The sequence below is a fragment of the Pagrus pagrus genome (genome assembly GCF_965226575.1).
Source record: "Pagrus pagrus genome assembly, chromosome: 21".
NCBI lineage: Eukaryota > Metazoa > Chordata > Actinopteri > Spariformes > Sparidae > Pagrus > Pagrus pagrus.
In genome coordinates, this window is record NC_140208.1 from 13,803,975 (window position 1) to 13,818,082 (window position 14,108).

Sequence of the window (14,108 nt, forward strand, 5' to 3'; positions counted from 1 at the left end):
TCTTTAATTTAACAGAAAATGGTGCGAGTTAATTGTCGTCCCGGGGCTGCTTTGTCCGAATGAAAGAAGTTTGACCTTTGACATCGTGCTGCTGCAGTAGTTTGTGAGATTTGCCTGAGTATTGACATACCTTTGCATTCCTTTCTGACTCTCCAAAGAGGAAATTTCCCCCAAAAACGGGAGAGTTAGATCAGATAGAAGAAGAAGATAACAGCCTAAATTCCTCTTTAACTTGGACACATGCAGGTAATGATATTTATGGTAGTACTCTGACAGCGTAGTCACATAGTGAAAGTTAAATACGGGTTTTGTTCCAATGTTTTCTGAGAGATTTTGTGTGTGTGCGATGCCAGTTTGTCTTTTCATGCATACGTGTGTGCGCTTGCATGCTCGGGCTCATCAGCAGGGATAGAGCTAAAAGCAAGTAGCATAATAAATGTCGTAGCTTTCAGAGTGGGTTCTAATGTACCTTAGCTCCCCATGGTATACTAGCATACCAATGTATAACACACACACGTTACGACAGCAGGCATGTAACTAACTCCATTTCTGTCTGTCATCATGAGGCTAATTCACCACAATGCCGACCATGTGTGAACTCATGCGATATGAACCCCTCCTTCTTCTTCTTCTCTTCTGCCCCCCTTCCTCCCAGCCCTCAGGAGGAGGAAGGATTGGAGGATCGAAGGAGGGAGAGAGAGGAGCCAAAGGTGACGGTAAACAGGGGCGGACACGCGCAGGACAGGACTGTTTTTATTTTCTCTTCATGGTGGTTCGGACACTCGTAGTATGTATGAGAAGTTAACCATGCTGAACCTGCAGAGCGGCTCAAACTGGAGCGGGCCTAATAACTGGTACCATGACCCCACCGGCGTTCAGACGCAACACAGCACAGGTGAGGGGAACTTCTCAACACATGTCAGTTAAATGTGGCCCTCCTGGCTGTCTCGCCAACTTCCTGTTGGCTCAAAGCATGTATCTCACATTATTCTGAAAATGCTAGAAATTCTCTTGACACTTCCACATCTCTTTTGTCACCTTCCTCCCTTCCAGTGTCTGAGGGCTGTCTGCTGGACACCGAGGGCAGCATGGGGGGAGAGGCAGGGGGAGGAGGGACGGGCCGAGGGGGAGGAGTCCCCGTGGAGAGGGACGAGGGCGAGGAGTCTCAGCTGAGGCTGCAGCTCAAGAGGAAGCTGCAGAGGAACAGGACCAGCTTCACGCAGGAGCAGATCGAGGCTCTGGAGAAAGGTCAGGCCATTGCAAGCACGCACAGCGCTCTGCTTTTCAGCCAATCGCTGCCCTCCTTGAGCCAGACCAGAGTGTGTCATGACGCAGCTTATCCTGCTGTTTTTTTCCCCTGCCAACACCTTTACAGCAAAGGACTTAAATATTAGAAAATTGCAAACATGCACAAAAAAATCAGGTTGATTTTGTGCCTGACTTTTGATTTAAAGACAGGATTTTTATCTGTCACTGCAAGAAAGAGCAAACAGTGCCACCCGTGATCACTTCCAGATGCAAATTATCCAGAATCCAAAAAACTCTGCAAATATTCCTTATCTGCTCCAAAAAGCCTCTGGCAGCAGTCTTGATAATGCATCATTACTGTGGCTGTATTATGCAGCGAGATGTGGCCCTCGTAGCCCTGATATCCGCTGAGAGGGATCAGAAAGCCACCCTTGACTGGATATGGCTGCAGCGGGCCCTTGAGCTAAATAAGGACGCAATGTCCACTGTGCAGCCGAGTGGAAATGTATCAGTGTGGTCACTCTGTGCAAATGACATTAATGAGGTACACTGACCTCAGTGCGCGGCCAAGGCACAATAACAATCATGTGTTGACACAGACGCCAATTATAACCAAGCCAATTATAACAATTTGTGAGACAGACTTAATTCAGAGAGCCAGCGTTGTTTTCTTTGTGCAATATGGATTTATTAACCAGTGTCACCAGTGTGAACTTCAGTTGGTGATGTGTTGTATATTATATTTTCATCAATTTAAAAAAAACAAAAAACATAATGACTCATCCTTCTGCCTCTCAAGTCTGTCTTAAACAAAAGTTTAACTGATTTATTTCCTTTGTTTTCCCCTCTTGACATTTGCCAAACTAACATAAGCGCAGACAGTAACATCTATAATGACATCTCCATTACGAGACCTGAAACTTCAGAGTTCATTAGGATGACTCAGACTGTCAGTTAGTGGGTGAGGCATATTCTCGTTTCGACTTGTCAACAACAAAAATGTCAGCAGTTTGTCAACTATAAATTAACTGCCACAATGAGAAATGATACTCTGATGCAGAATGTCTCAGTGACACAAACACAGACACTGTTGTTTAAACCACAGCTGGAATGAAGTTACCTCAAGTTACTCTCTGTCTGTTATATGCTGTGAGTCAGGACACTGAATAGTCATACTGATCATTAAGGTACACTTTAAAATATCCATCAATACTAAATATTAAATGTATAATTAATTAAACGTTAGTTAATGGTCATTGCACTGTGAATCATTAAGCGATTGTTAAGGTTTATAAACATCAGTCGCAACTTTGTAATGGCCATCCAAGTAATGTTTATAGATTAACTACGCAGTATTTATTAACAATTTACAAAAATCAGTTGCAACTTTACAATAAACAGTTGCTTAATAAATGGTTAATAAAGCATTTTTTCATTTGTTGATAATGAAAGAACTTAACGAAACGTTTTATTAACCATAAATTCATCATGCTTCCACTGATCGGTTAGAATTTAGAGAATAAATGACCACAAAATAAAAAACCTATGAGGATTTCCTTCTTCAGTTTAGTTTCAGTCAGCCTGAGTGCTCAGGCAGCGTCTCAACTTGAATCCTTTCATTTGAACTTTCTGCATGTTCCATAATGATAAATAATTTATACAAAGTGCAACAGATAAATATTTCAAATATGGTTGTAAGAATACATCTCAGCTTTCTGGATTTGTATATCCCATGGCAAGATAATTAGCGATGCCGATCTTTAGCACCCGATATGTGGGTTTATATCTGTTGAAATTATCGGATAATTATGATTATGACTTGTTTTCATTTCGATCTTCGTGAAGCTCGATTTTTTTTCCTTTCACATGAAAAGACAGATGCAAGTGCAAAACATGTTAACATCGCGCGGCGAGGGTTATCAGACGAGCTGCTCTCCAGTCGTCCTGTCATCCTCGATTACGACTCACACTGCGTGTTTGACATTAGTTAATGTCTTCCACAGAGTTTGAAAGGACACATTACCCAGATGTCTTTGCGAGGGAGAGATTGGCAAACAAGATTGATCTACCAGAGGCCAGGATACAGGTACTTGAACCCATTTTATTTGTATAACCCTGATGCTCAACCTGTAACAACATGTCGAATTGTCTTGTAATATACACCGACATCATGAAAAGACCACTTTGATTGACAGGTGTGGTTCTCAAACCGAAGAGCCAAGTGGAGGAGGGAGGAGAAGCTGCGCAATCAAAGGAGGTCAGGGGGCGTGACTTCCTGTTCACAGAGCCAAGCCCCCCTGACCACTTCCTTCAATACGTCCGTCTATCATCAGCAGCACGGCAGCAGTTCAGGTAAACACCACACCGAAGGACGATTGTTTAAAGGTGCACAATGGAAAGATCTTCATTAACTTATTAATTTAGACAAACTAAATAAACAAACTCTCTTCCTTTTCATGTCTGAATAAACAAACTGACCTTAAAGGACAACACAATTTCATACTGTTTTACTTTGTGTATATTTGGCGGACCCTGCCACCGTTCTAGCTTCAAACAGTGTTCTGGGGACCTTATTTTCCTCTGAGAACAGCTTGTTTATTCAGTTACAGAAAAAATAAATATTTCTAATTTATATTTCGATCTAATTAATATTGTAAATATTAAAATTCTGAGTTTGGATTTCTTCTCCAAAACTACATAGTGCCCCTTTAACTTACGCTCGTTGATAACATGTGCGGATTGGCTCATTCAAACAGCACGAATGATACTTGAAGCTCTGTATGATTTATATATTTGGTGACAGAAATATATAACTAGTTCATAATTATAAACGTCAGAGCTCCCCTCTGCTTGACATTTCGCAGGCAGCCAAACCATTAGAGTTTCTCCATTAGAGCGCATCTATATTACAACATCTCCACAGCGATGTGTGTGTGTGTGTGTGTGCTTACCATCTCGCTCTGCGTGTCTCTCTCCAGGGTCCATGTTGAGTCAGGCTGAGTCGTCCCTGCCCAGCTACAGCTCCCTGTCAGTTTTCTCATCTGGAGTCCAGGTTGGACATCTTCATCATCACCATCATCATCATCATCATCATCATTCATCATTCATCATTCATCAGCACCTTCCAAACTTTACCAAAGCAGGTCACCATCTCAGAGCAGAACCTGTTTATTAACTCCTTAACTCAACGTCAAGGGTATAAAACATACAATAATGGAAGTAAAGAAATAAAGAAATAAATACTACTGCAAATATTAATACTGCTGCTAGGACTGCTGCTTCTTATAATGATTAATAAATTCATCATAATCATAAAACAATTAATTACTTAAAACTAAACTAGAACTATTATTATTGCTGTTGTTCAGGTCAATTTTGAATTAACAATTCTGATACATTTCCAGTCATTACTATTTATTAATAACACCAACAACAATATTAAAAAAAATGAAAATTAGAGATAATAAAAAATGGAACAAGAATGAAGATCTGGACATTTTTTTAATAATACAAAGATTTTAAGTTTGATTTTGTTTAAAAATGTTGAAAATGATCCCTCAAATCTTGATTCTGATTAGATTTAACTCCTTAATAATATTATATTTTACATGCACATCAAAGTATTTTATGTACATGAAACATGATTATAATATATACAGCAACTCATTGTTTGAGTCATTAGAGTTATGAAATGGCTGTAGAGAAAATAATGTAAGCCTGAACTGGACTAACAGTCTTCAAGACTGTTTGCATGGAGCACCCAGTGCAAGCAACCGGAGATACACATTTGTTTTTGTGACGACTAACCACAGTCTTCATCACGTTATTAAACAAAACACTGTCAGCAGGCCTGGCCATTTTGTTTGAGCCTCACCAGAACTGAAATTAATTTTAAAACTAGAGGGTGGGAAGCAGCAGTTACAAAGCTGCTTTACTTATATGGATTTATAAAAGCTTGGGGAACTAGACTTAATTATATTTTTCCTGTGGGCACTTTGTTAGGGACAAACACACACTGCTTATTGTCCACAGTGCTTTTAATTGTACAAAATTATAGTCCCAGCCTCAACAGCAGCGTAAAAAAACAGACACATTATTTTGTTTTCTTGTTAAACTTGAGTGTTAAGAACTGTACAAAACTCTCTTCTTCTTCTTCTATGAAATGTCATGCACACACCTCAATACCAATACATCAGACCAGTGGTATCCAGACCTGAGTGCCAAAACTGAATCTTCACAGTGGTGCTGAAAGCAAAACACCTATTGTGATGTATTGATAAGATGCAAAATGGTTTTATGATCTTAATTATTAGTACATGTTTAAAGAGCAGTTTTACCTAAACAGTATAAACAGTATTTATATGAGAATGTTTTTTTTTTTTTTACTTGAAACATCTTGTGAGCCATATTACACTTTGCGTTGTGGGCTGTGCAGAATCCAGGCATTGTAGGTGCATGCCTAGGGCCTTATTGACACTAGGGGGCCCAGACAGAAGAGAAAACAACCACCTAGTTTAAATAATGTTTAACATACATTTTGAAATATTTTAAAAATATAAAAGAATATCCAGTCATTTATATATTTATTAATTTTCAAACATACACAACGTTAGCTATACTTTTCTTATAAGAGCATAACTAACCAATTGCCTCTGAATACCAAAATATAAATAGATACGCTAACATACGGTATAATAATAATAATCATGTGGCATTTAAGTAATTGTGTTTAATTACCAAATATCAAAGTGTGCATTTATTGACGGCCCGAAAAAAGAACTGCAAATTGTAACTTTTTTAACAAAAAATATGTATAAATTATAATATTATCTATGCATTCAATTGAATTACAGATACATTTTAGAGTAGTCAGTTTTCTTCTTGTGTCTCGTTATAGTAGCCCTGTATTCTGTATTTGGATTCCCACTGGTAGTCTTTCAGGTGTCTGTGAAAAGCAAAATTCTCAATCGCACAATCCAAAGAATGAGAGCTGTTCCTGCTGTGCTTTATTTCTACCATACAACACTGCATTAGCACCACCATGTGGTTAAACTGAAACCATGCTGCCTTTACATCACGTGGTGTAGTTCAAGGACCATATATACTGAAAAGGGCGTTTTCTTCTACAATATAGTCATTTATGTTGTTTCAATGTGAATCTTACTCAAATCTTTCCTCCTCTCTCAGTCTATTCCTCCCCAGTCGGCCTCCTCCTACTCCTGCATGTTGCCTCCGTCACCCTCTGCCCCGCGCAGCTTTGACTCATCGGCGTACTCCTCACCACATCTGCAGACTCCGTCCTCAGCCAACTCCAACACCGGTGACTGTTCTTACTCACTTTATGTCTGTGATCGCTAACTGCTTGCTGAAATGCAGGCTAGAAGAAGCTCCACAGACTAACTGTCTCTGGTTTTTCTCTCCCTCTCTTCCGCTCAGGGCTCATATCGCCTGGTGTTTCAGTGCCGGTCCAGGTTCCAGGAACTGATCAGCAGGGCATGAGTCACAACCTGGGTCAGTACTGGGCCAGATTACAGTGAACAACAGACAATCGCTGCCGACCGGCAACAGAAAAGATGGAGGGGAAAATAGGGGCATGTAACAAAAAAGTGTCAAGAAAATGGGGGGACACAGGTTTTAAGGAAGCACAGGACTGAGCTATAAAGGGGGCCTGGATGAGTTGCATCCCGAAATGCATTAAATGTTTACAAATTCAGCCAAGAGCAGCTTTGGTTGCACTTGACAGTACTCTGGTCAGACTGGTATTTGCTTAGTACTATGAGGTTGTTTTTATTGGATAGTGTGTTAATTTTAGGGCTTTGTTGAGGATTATGAATGAGATCAATTTGAAGTGAGTGTAGGATTAAAATAGAGTCAGGATTCGGATCAGGTTTCATTCAGGGTTTAGGTTACACTGTCTTTGGGCGCAGCTAGTGACAGTATGATTATTTATTATTATTGTGTTGAACATTTTGGCCTTTACTTACTTAGGTTGATGATCCAAAAACAAAACGCACACAAAAACCTTGAATGGCACGCAGTGGAGAGCATACCTCCACCAAGGCCCCACAGTCCACTTTAATTCAAGCCATATCCAATATAAAAGAAAACATATTTGAATCCGCTAGATCCAGATTTTTATTTGGATCCGCATCAAATTGTTCTCACTCATACAGTAGATAACAGCCATCGAAATACACCTACTTTTTTTTCATCCAGATCCATGAATTATTCCCTGAGAGATTAAGGAAAATGTCGGCATCTTGCAACATTGTTGGAAGTGAGAAAAAAAATCCTCCATCCAAGTTTCGTGGAAATCCGTTCAGTAGTTTTTGTGTAATCTTGCTGACAAACCAACAAACAAACAGACAAGGGTGAAAACAACCTTGTTGGTGGAGGTAAACAAACAAAAAACAGGGAAACAGAAATCTCAATCCGGAGTTAAAAATTCTGATATCGTGATATATACTTATAAAACACTTAAGATATGTAACGAAGGGAGGATATTTTACGGTTTACCAATAAATGTAAGTGTCTAAAATGACAACACTGACCTGAAACAATAAACTTCACTGAGAAATTGAATCGATTTAAATGATCCCAAGCATCTTTTGCTGCATGATAATCTCTCTAAAACAAAAAGTTTTCATGTCCTCTCATATAAGGCGATATGTCGGTAGGCTCTACCTAAAAGCAATGAAAAGCCGGACTTTTGACTTTAGATTATTCATTAACACATGTTTTAACATATGTTATTCATTGAGGTGGCAGAAGAGGTTTGAATTATAGACAATTCAGAAAGTTGATCTGAGGTTTCTATGAGGTTTTTAGCCCATAAACTGAAATTTACTCCCAAATTAATTTATTTTTTAAATAACTTAAAAAAACAGCTTCAAATGTAGCCTGGAAGAATATGAAAAGTGAAAAAATGTTTTGCTTATACATGCTGAACTAATGGAAGAGTTATAATTATGACTCTAGTAAGCGATTCAGTGGTACTAAGGAAATGCCAGCAGATGTCTGTATTGTGAAGTGTGACCACAGTTTCTTGTTACTTGAGCAGCTCAATGATATTGTGATAGCGAGCTTGTTCCCTTACGCTGTCTGAGGCTACTGTGAAGATTTTAGACTCGCTTATGGCAATCACTTTTACTAAAACTTAAAAATGTACCATAAAAAAATGAAATCCTACCTACCCTGCCAGCAACGTTACACTAAGACTGATACTGCATATTTTTGTACAGACATCTGTGTATGATGAAGATAACTGTGGAATATTGTCAGATATTATTGGAGGGAAGAATGTAGCACGGTGTGGACTCAAAATCACAAATTTCTCTTTAAATTAAGATTGCACCATCTCAGTATTGGTATCGGATATTGTCTGATACAAGGCAAAACATGAAAATATTACAGATTTACAGGTGTCGCAGATTTTTGCCAAAAACCAGAGTTAAGCAACTTTCTTTTGGTTTTATATACAAAAATAATGCATCTTAAATCAAATCAATCAAAAAAAGAGAAGCAAGTCCATGACACGATTAGAAGTGATACATACTTGGATTGGCTGGAGATTTTTTGCACATCACTAATAAAACATATCAATCAGCCAGTGACAATCGTTGAGGCTGTCTTCAGCTATCACATGCAAACACTTGCTTGCGAGACTGACAATCAAAGCTGGAAGTAGAGGAGATAAAAATGGAGAAACTGTGAATTTCTTTTGCAACACTGTCCATGCAATAGCTACGACATTATCAACTGTGCATGACCAAAACGAGGCGCTACAGACAATCAGCTACTTGCAGAAATAAATCGAGTATTGTACAAAAACGTTACTGTACTTTGCAGAGTTTTCACCTCTGCTCACTTTCCTCTGACTATATTGTTTTTGTTGATGCATCTCAGTTTAAACTCATATGAAACATCAGCTCTTATTTATTTGTCTTTTCACTCGTTCACATAAGTCCTCTGTGTTGTTTCTGTTGTTGTTGTGTGTTGTGTTAGTACTGTATAGCTACCAAGAGTCAACCCTTTTGTGAAGGCCTTGGATCCCTTTAATGAAAATAAAAATGTGTGTAATGAATATCAACTTGCAGGTCTTTATTTCTGATTTAAGGTCACATTTTCCTGACTGTCCGTGTCCGTTCAAAGTGGGAAAAAAAAGGTTGATAATGGCCGTATGACTCACCAACTTTGGTGAAAATGATTAAAATTATTATTAATAATTACATTTTTGGGCAAATTCAATAAGATCTGAAAAATATTAATTTAATTGATCTGATTATTTTTAAACCCTTAAAACATAATCATCAACATTGTAACTGAAGTGTGGCTAATCAACACAAAATAGAATTAGATAGGATTTGGTTGATTTAAAGGGGCAATATGTAAAGATTTTAGTTTAAAACATTCAAAAAATCAGCTAGATTTATCAACCGGATGTGAATAAATAGCAAGTTGGACATTACGATGTCGTTGTATTTGTGTTGCAGAAATATCTACTGAAGTTAGCATGCTAAGCAGCTAGCCCTATCCCATCCCTGTCCAAAGCTTTTGTGCTTGCGGTGTTAACACTAAAACGTCCGTAGTCCCCGGGCTCTAAGTCCAAATCAGTAGCTGCTCTGCTAATTGAGCTAACTAGCTACGGCAGCTACAGTTGGCAGCAGTTAAAGCTGCTATAATCAATATTTTTATATTAACAATGGATCAAATGATTACTTTCTGGCCCGCAAAATGACTATTTGGTTGGACTGTCACTGCTCTCGCCAGCCCCATTTATCAATTAAAACTGTGGCTACGTTGACGCACAAGGTTCAACCGTGTGGTAGTAGATCGAACAGAACGCAGTGTGGTTTTATTGTAAATGTGTTTTGTTCTATTGAGAGGTAGATGTAAATAAAAATGTCAGACACATCTTTCATTTTAAGTAAACTTTTGCAAAGTAGTTACTTAATGGAGTCAGCCACAACCACAAACACACTCCCAGAGACACTCATACCCAAGCACTAATGTGTGTGGGAGGGCAGGTTGCTAGAGTGGACCACACCACTGTGAGCCACGTGAAGGGGGGACCCAAGCGGTTACAGATAATAAAAATGATAATGTTTTGAGTCTATATTTCGCTCAAGTATTTCAATGCATTTTCATATATAATTTAAAATTATATGTTTACAAAGATTTTGACTGTTGAGGGACAACTCTGTGTTGTTCCCAGGAGGGGGTAATCTGGATCCCCCTGACCCGAGGATTCGTCGGCAATGGTGGCTGTTAAACAATGAAGACAACACCTCCCATGATCGACATCCACGAACTCTTGCGTTTGTTTCATTGTTTTGATTGATCAACCCCTAGGGAAATAAATCACATTCTTTGCATTAAAAGGGTTAAAATATGTCAATGTTTTGTCTACAGCATGTTTCTGCTGCCCCCAGGTGGCCAAAAAGCAGTTGATGCAGCTGTATATGAGGGTCAGTCTGGAGGGGTGAAATTACCCAACACTTGTTCGTATTAGAACAAGGATTTCACTGCCAATAAAGGCTTCAGTGTGATTTTTATGCACAATAAATTACTTGAAGTATTCCTATGCCTTCAAAGGAGCAACAGCATTAATGGACGTTCATCATCATAATCAACCGTTGTTTTTCACTGGTGCAGCGACATGAAGTGGACATGAAGGAAACTGACCACCCATTAGCAGGGCAGCATTTGTGCTAATGGCATGACTCACTTAGTTCCCTGGAGTATGGACAGAAATTAAAGACTGGAGAGGAGGAAGAGGGGGGAGGAGAGACAGCGAAATATAATACCAGTGATGGTTTGCAGAGAGAATGACCCACAAACATAATGGGACTCTAAGATGGGATGTGAGATGCCGGTGCACTCCAGCTTGTTGGAGCGCCGTCAATTTCCCTCAAATGTATTTTAACCAAGTTGTCTTGAATAATACTGGTAAAATCATTGTTGTTGAAAATCATAACTACTGTGTAATTACGTAACGAAAGTAACTGAATGTACATACAAAAAAACACAACCCTAACCTAAGTAGTTTTTTGGTAACCTAACCAAACTGAGATCATTTGAAATATTATTAACATTTGAATCATTCAGCACGCTTTATTTTGAAATAAAATAATGGTAAATGTTTCATCTACAGAGTGCTGTGAGTGCATTAATGGGAACCTGGGGGCCAGGGGGGCCCAAGAACAAATGTTTGCCCCTGGTCCTCTAAACATGTAAACTCGGCCATGCTGGAATCAATCTAACATGGCACCTGCTTTGTCTTTTAGCTCTTTAATTCAAGGAGATCCATCTAATGCATAGTTGGACCCCTTACCTTCTGGATAAGAGCCAATCATTGTAATAAGCTTTTATTAATGACGTAACATTATAATAGCAGATGTTTTGTGGTAAAACTTTATAATAAACGTCATTAATAGATGGTAAACTTATAGTTAAATAAATGAATACTCAAATACATTGAGTATTTATACATTAAAAAGCATTAAGTTAAATAATAATTTACTTATTTGAGCGTTTTGTTATAAACTTATGTATTCACTCATGTATTTAGGCATGTCATTATACCGTTATTTAATTTAGTTTTAGCTGTTGAAACCCTCCATAACAAACCTTTTTTCTTATGGGAGCATATTAGGAAGTTGGTTTAGTGTTTGATTTAATAAAGAGATCAGCGGTGCACGCTCTCACCAGCTGTGTGTCGCGCGCATTACGGGCGAATAAAAAGGAAGTCAATGAGCGGCTGTCTTCACTGATACTGGGGGGAGAGACAGACTGTTGACTTATCGATCAGCACCGCCTAGTCCCAGAAGAACTGAAGCTTCACAGGAGAAACAACGGTGAGCTTTGTTTGAGATGCTGCAGCGAGAAGCGTCTGTGTTTGCTCCAGATGTGAAAGTGTTGTGATGATAACGGTCGCTTCTGTTGCAGTGATTGTTTGAGATGGAGTTGGGTCTTCTGGTGTTGATGCTCTGGACCCTATCGGGAGGCACATCTGCACAGTCCGGCCAGTACAGCAGAGCAGTGGTGAGTGTTGAACAGAGGAATAATGTCATTTTACTACAACTCTGAAAAGTGTCTCATCGTCCTTTCATTATTGATTAATAATGTAATGTGTGACTGAGTGTTGTCTTTAAATCACATTATGATTATCTGATTTTTCTTTAAGAAGAAATGCACTTTCTCACTCTTAGATGTGACCAAGTGGAGGATCGCTTTGTTGGTTATATATGTGACTTTAGGCGTTTTGAATGCCAGCCATGTCAATTTAAGAACAAATATAAACACACCGAGTGAGAGTGATTTATTCTTTAAGGAAAATTACCTTTCTCACAGACTTTTCTCTGATTTATATGAGCAGGAAGTCTTATTGGCCGCATAACATATGACAAAGAGTCTGATGCACACCAGGCCATGTTCAGATGACTCATGAGGTCAATAAAAATCAAAAGAAAAGGCATCAAATCCATATTTGTTTTGCGCATTCAGACAATTATTTATTGAGAAAAGGTCAGTTTTATGAGGGAAAATGACGACCCTCAAAGTGGTTGTTCTGTTTTTTTTGCAGCGTGCTATATTCAAGGTATTTCAATAAGTTGAGTGCAATTTTCGGTCATGACCAAATATTTCAAATCACAAAACGCAATTTGGAAAGATTTTCATTTCCAGTTTGCTCACACACACTTCCCCAAAAAATCAATGCTGCTCAATTTCACAAGAAAACTTCACAAGAAAGTATGTCGATGTGTTGCTTCTCTGGGAAATAGTCAAGTTTCACTTCTTCTACCATAAGCGTTATTAAAAAAAAAGCAAAAATATTTTTTTTCTTAAGGACTGAGGTGCAGGTTCAAAACCCTCTGAAAGACTGTTAACTGTTAATGTGCGAGACAACACCTTTTCCTCTCTGCAACCACAACAGAAGGTGGAGGACTAGCAGGTTTCAAAATCTCTTCTATGAAACCGTTCTTCCTTTTGACAGAGATATACATCAACAGGAACAATACCGAGCTGAGGTTATGACCTTATTTCACTTGCAGTTCATCCTCCATTCAGTTATTCTGATTAGAGCGTCTGGTATGCGAATTGTCAATTCAACATTGTCTTTATCCCATAAAGCAACTCACTCAACAAGGACAGGCTCATATAATATTAATGAGAGAAAAAAAGGCTGACACACTGCATTATGAGGGCGCATGCTGGGTCTGATTTATAATAGTGGTGGAGCTGTGGATTGAATGGCCTCCATGATGTCAGCGTTTGCCCAGAATCTTTGAGTCGACTCATGTAAGAGTTGGATTTCAGTTAAAGGTGTTTTTTGTAAGAAAGGTTGAGTTTTCTATGAGTCTCAATCCCAACTCGTCAAACACTGACGCTGTCGGATGGCGGCTGACCCGTCCTACATCCCAAAGCCTCAGTTTTTGAAATGTCAATATGTTTAGTAGTGTGTGACATGTACAAGTGTGATTGTATCAGTGATTTGCAGAAACGTTAACTGCCAGCTTATTATCCTGAAGACTGGGTTGATATTGTTGGTTCACAGATGTTTGGAGCGTGTTGTTGTTGCACAGATTATCAAATTTACTGTGGTTTCCTTGTCTTCTGTGCAGGATTGGTTGAGCAGGTATGGCTACCTTCCCCCTGCTGACCCACGCACGAGTAAACTGCAGACCAAAGATGGGATTGAGAAAGCCATTCGTGTCATGCAGAGATTCGGTGGCGTCCAGGAGACCGGCGTGCTCGGTAACAACCAAGAACTCAAAATATATTCTGAGTATCTTAGATTTCACAAGCCCGGGGGCCACATGAGGTCTCAAACTTCCTGTAATCTGCTCTTGATTACACAC

General features: G+C 39.0%; 2 protein-coding genes across 2 annotated transcripts in view; both read left to right on the forward strand.

Annotated features, from left to right (window-relative positions):
- Nucleotides 1–789: 789 nt before the first annotated feature.
- Nucleotides 790–6,785, forward strand: pax10 (paired box 10; the record flags this gene model as incomplete). Its single annotated transcript, XM_084342153.1, has 7 exons — nt 790–895; nt 1,054–1,248; nt 3,252–3,334; nt 3,444–3,600; nt 4,227–4,300; nt 6,436–6,568; nt 6,685–6,785. The coding sequence occupies 7 exons, from the start codon at nt 790–792 to the stop codon at nt 6,783–6,785; spliced, it is 849 nt and encodes a 282-aa protein (XP_084198279.1).
- Nucleotides 6,786–12,041: 5,256 nt separating this feature from the next.
- mmp25b (matrix metallopeptidase 25b) overlaps nt 12,042–14,108 on the forward strand; it is an 11,670-nt gene continuing 9,603 nt past the window's right edge. Inside the window, exons 1-3 of the mRNA XM_084341781.1 lie at nt 12,042–12,104; nt 12,196–12,291; nt 13,872–14,071. Coding sequence (XP_084197907.1) covers nt 12,208–12,291; nt 13,872–14,071 — 284 coding nt within the window. The 5' untranslated portion in view covers nt 12,042–12,104; nt 12,196–12,207. The remainder of the gene's footprint in view (nt 12,105–12,195; nt 12,292–13,871; nt 14,072–14,108) is intronic.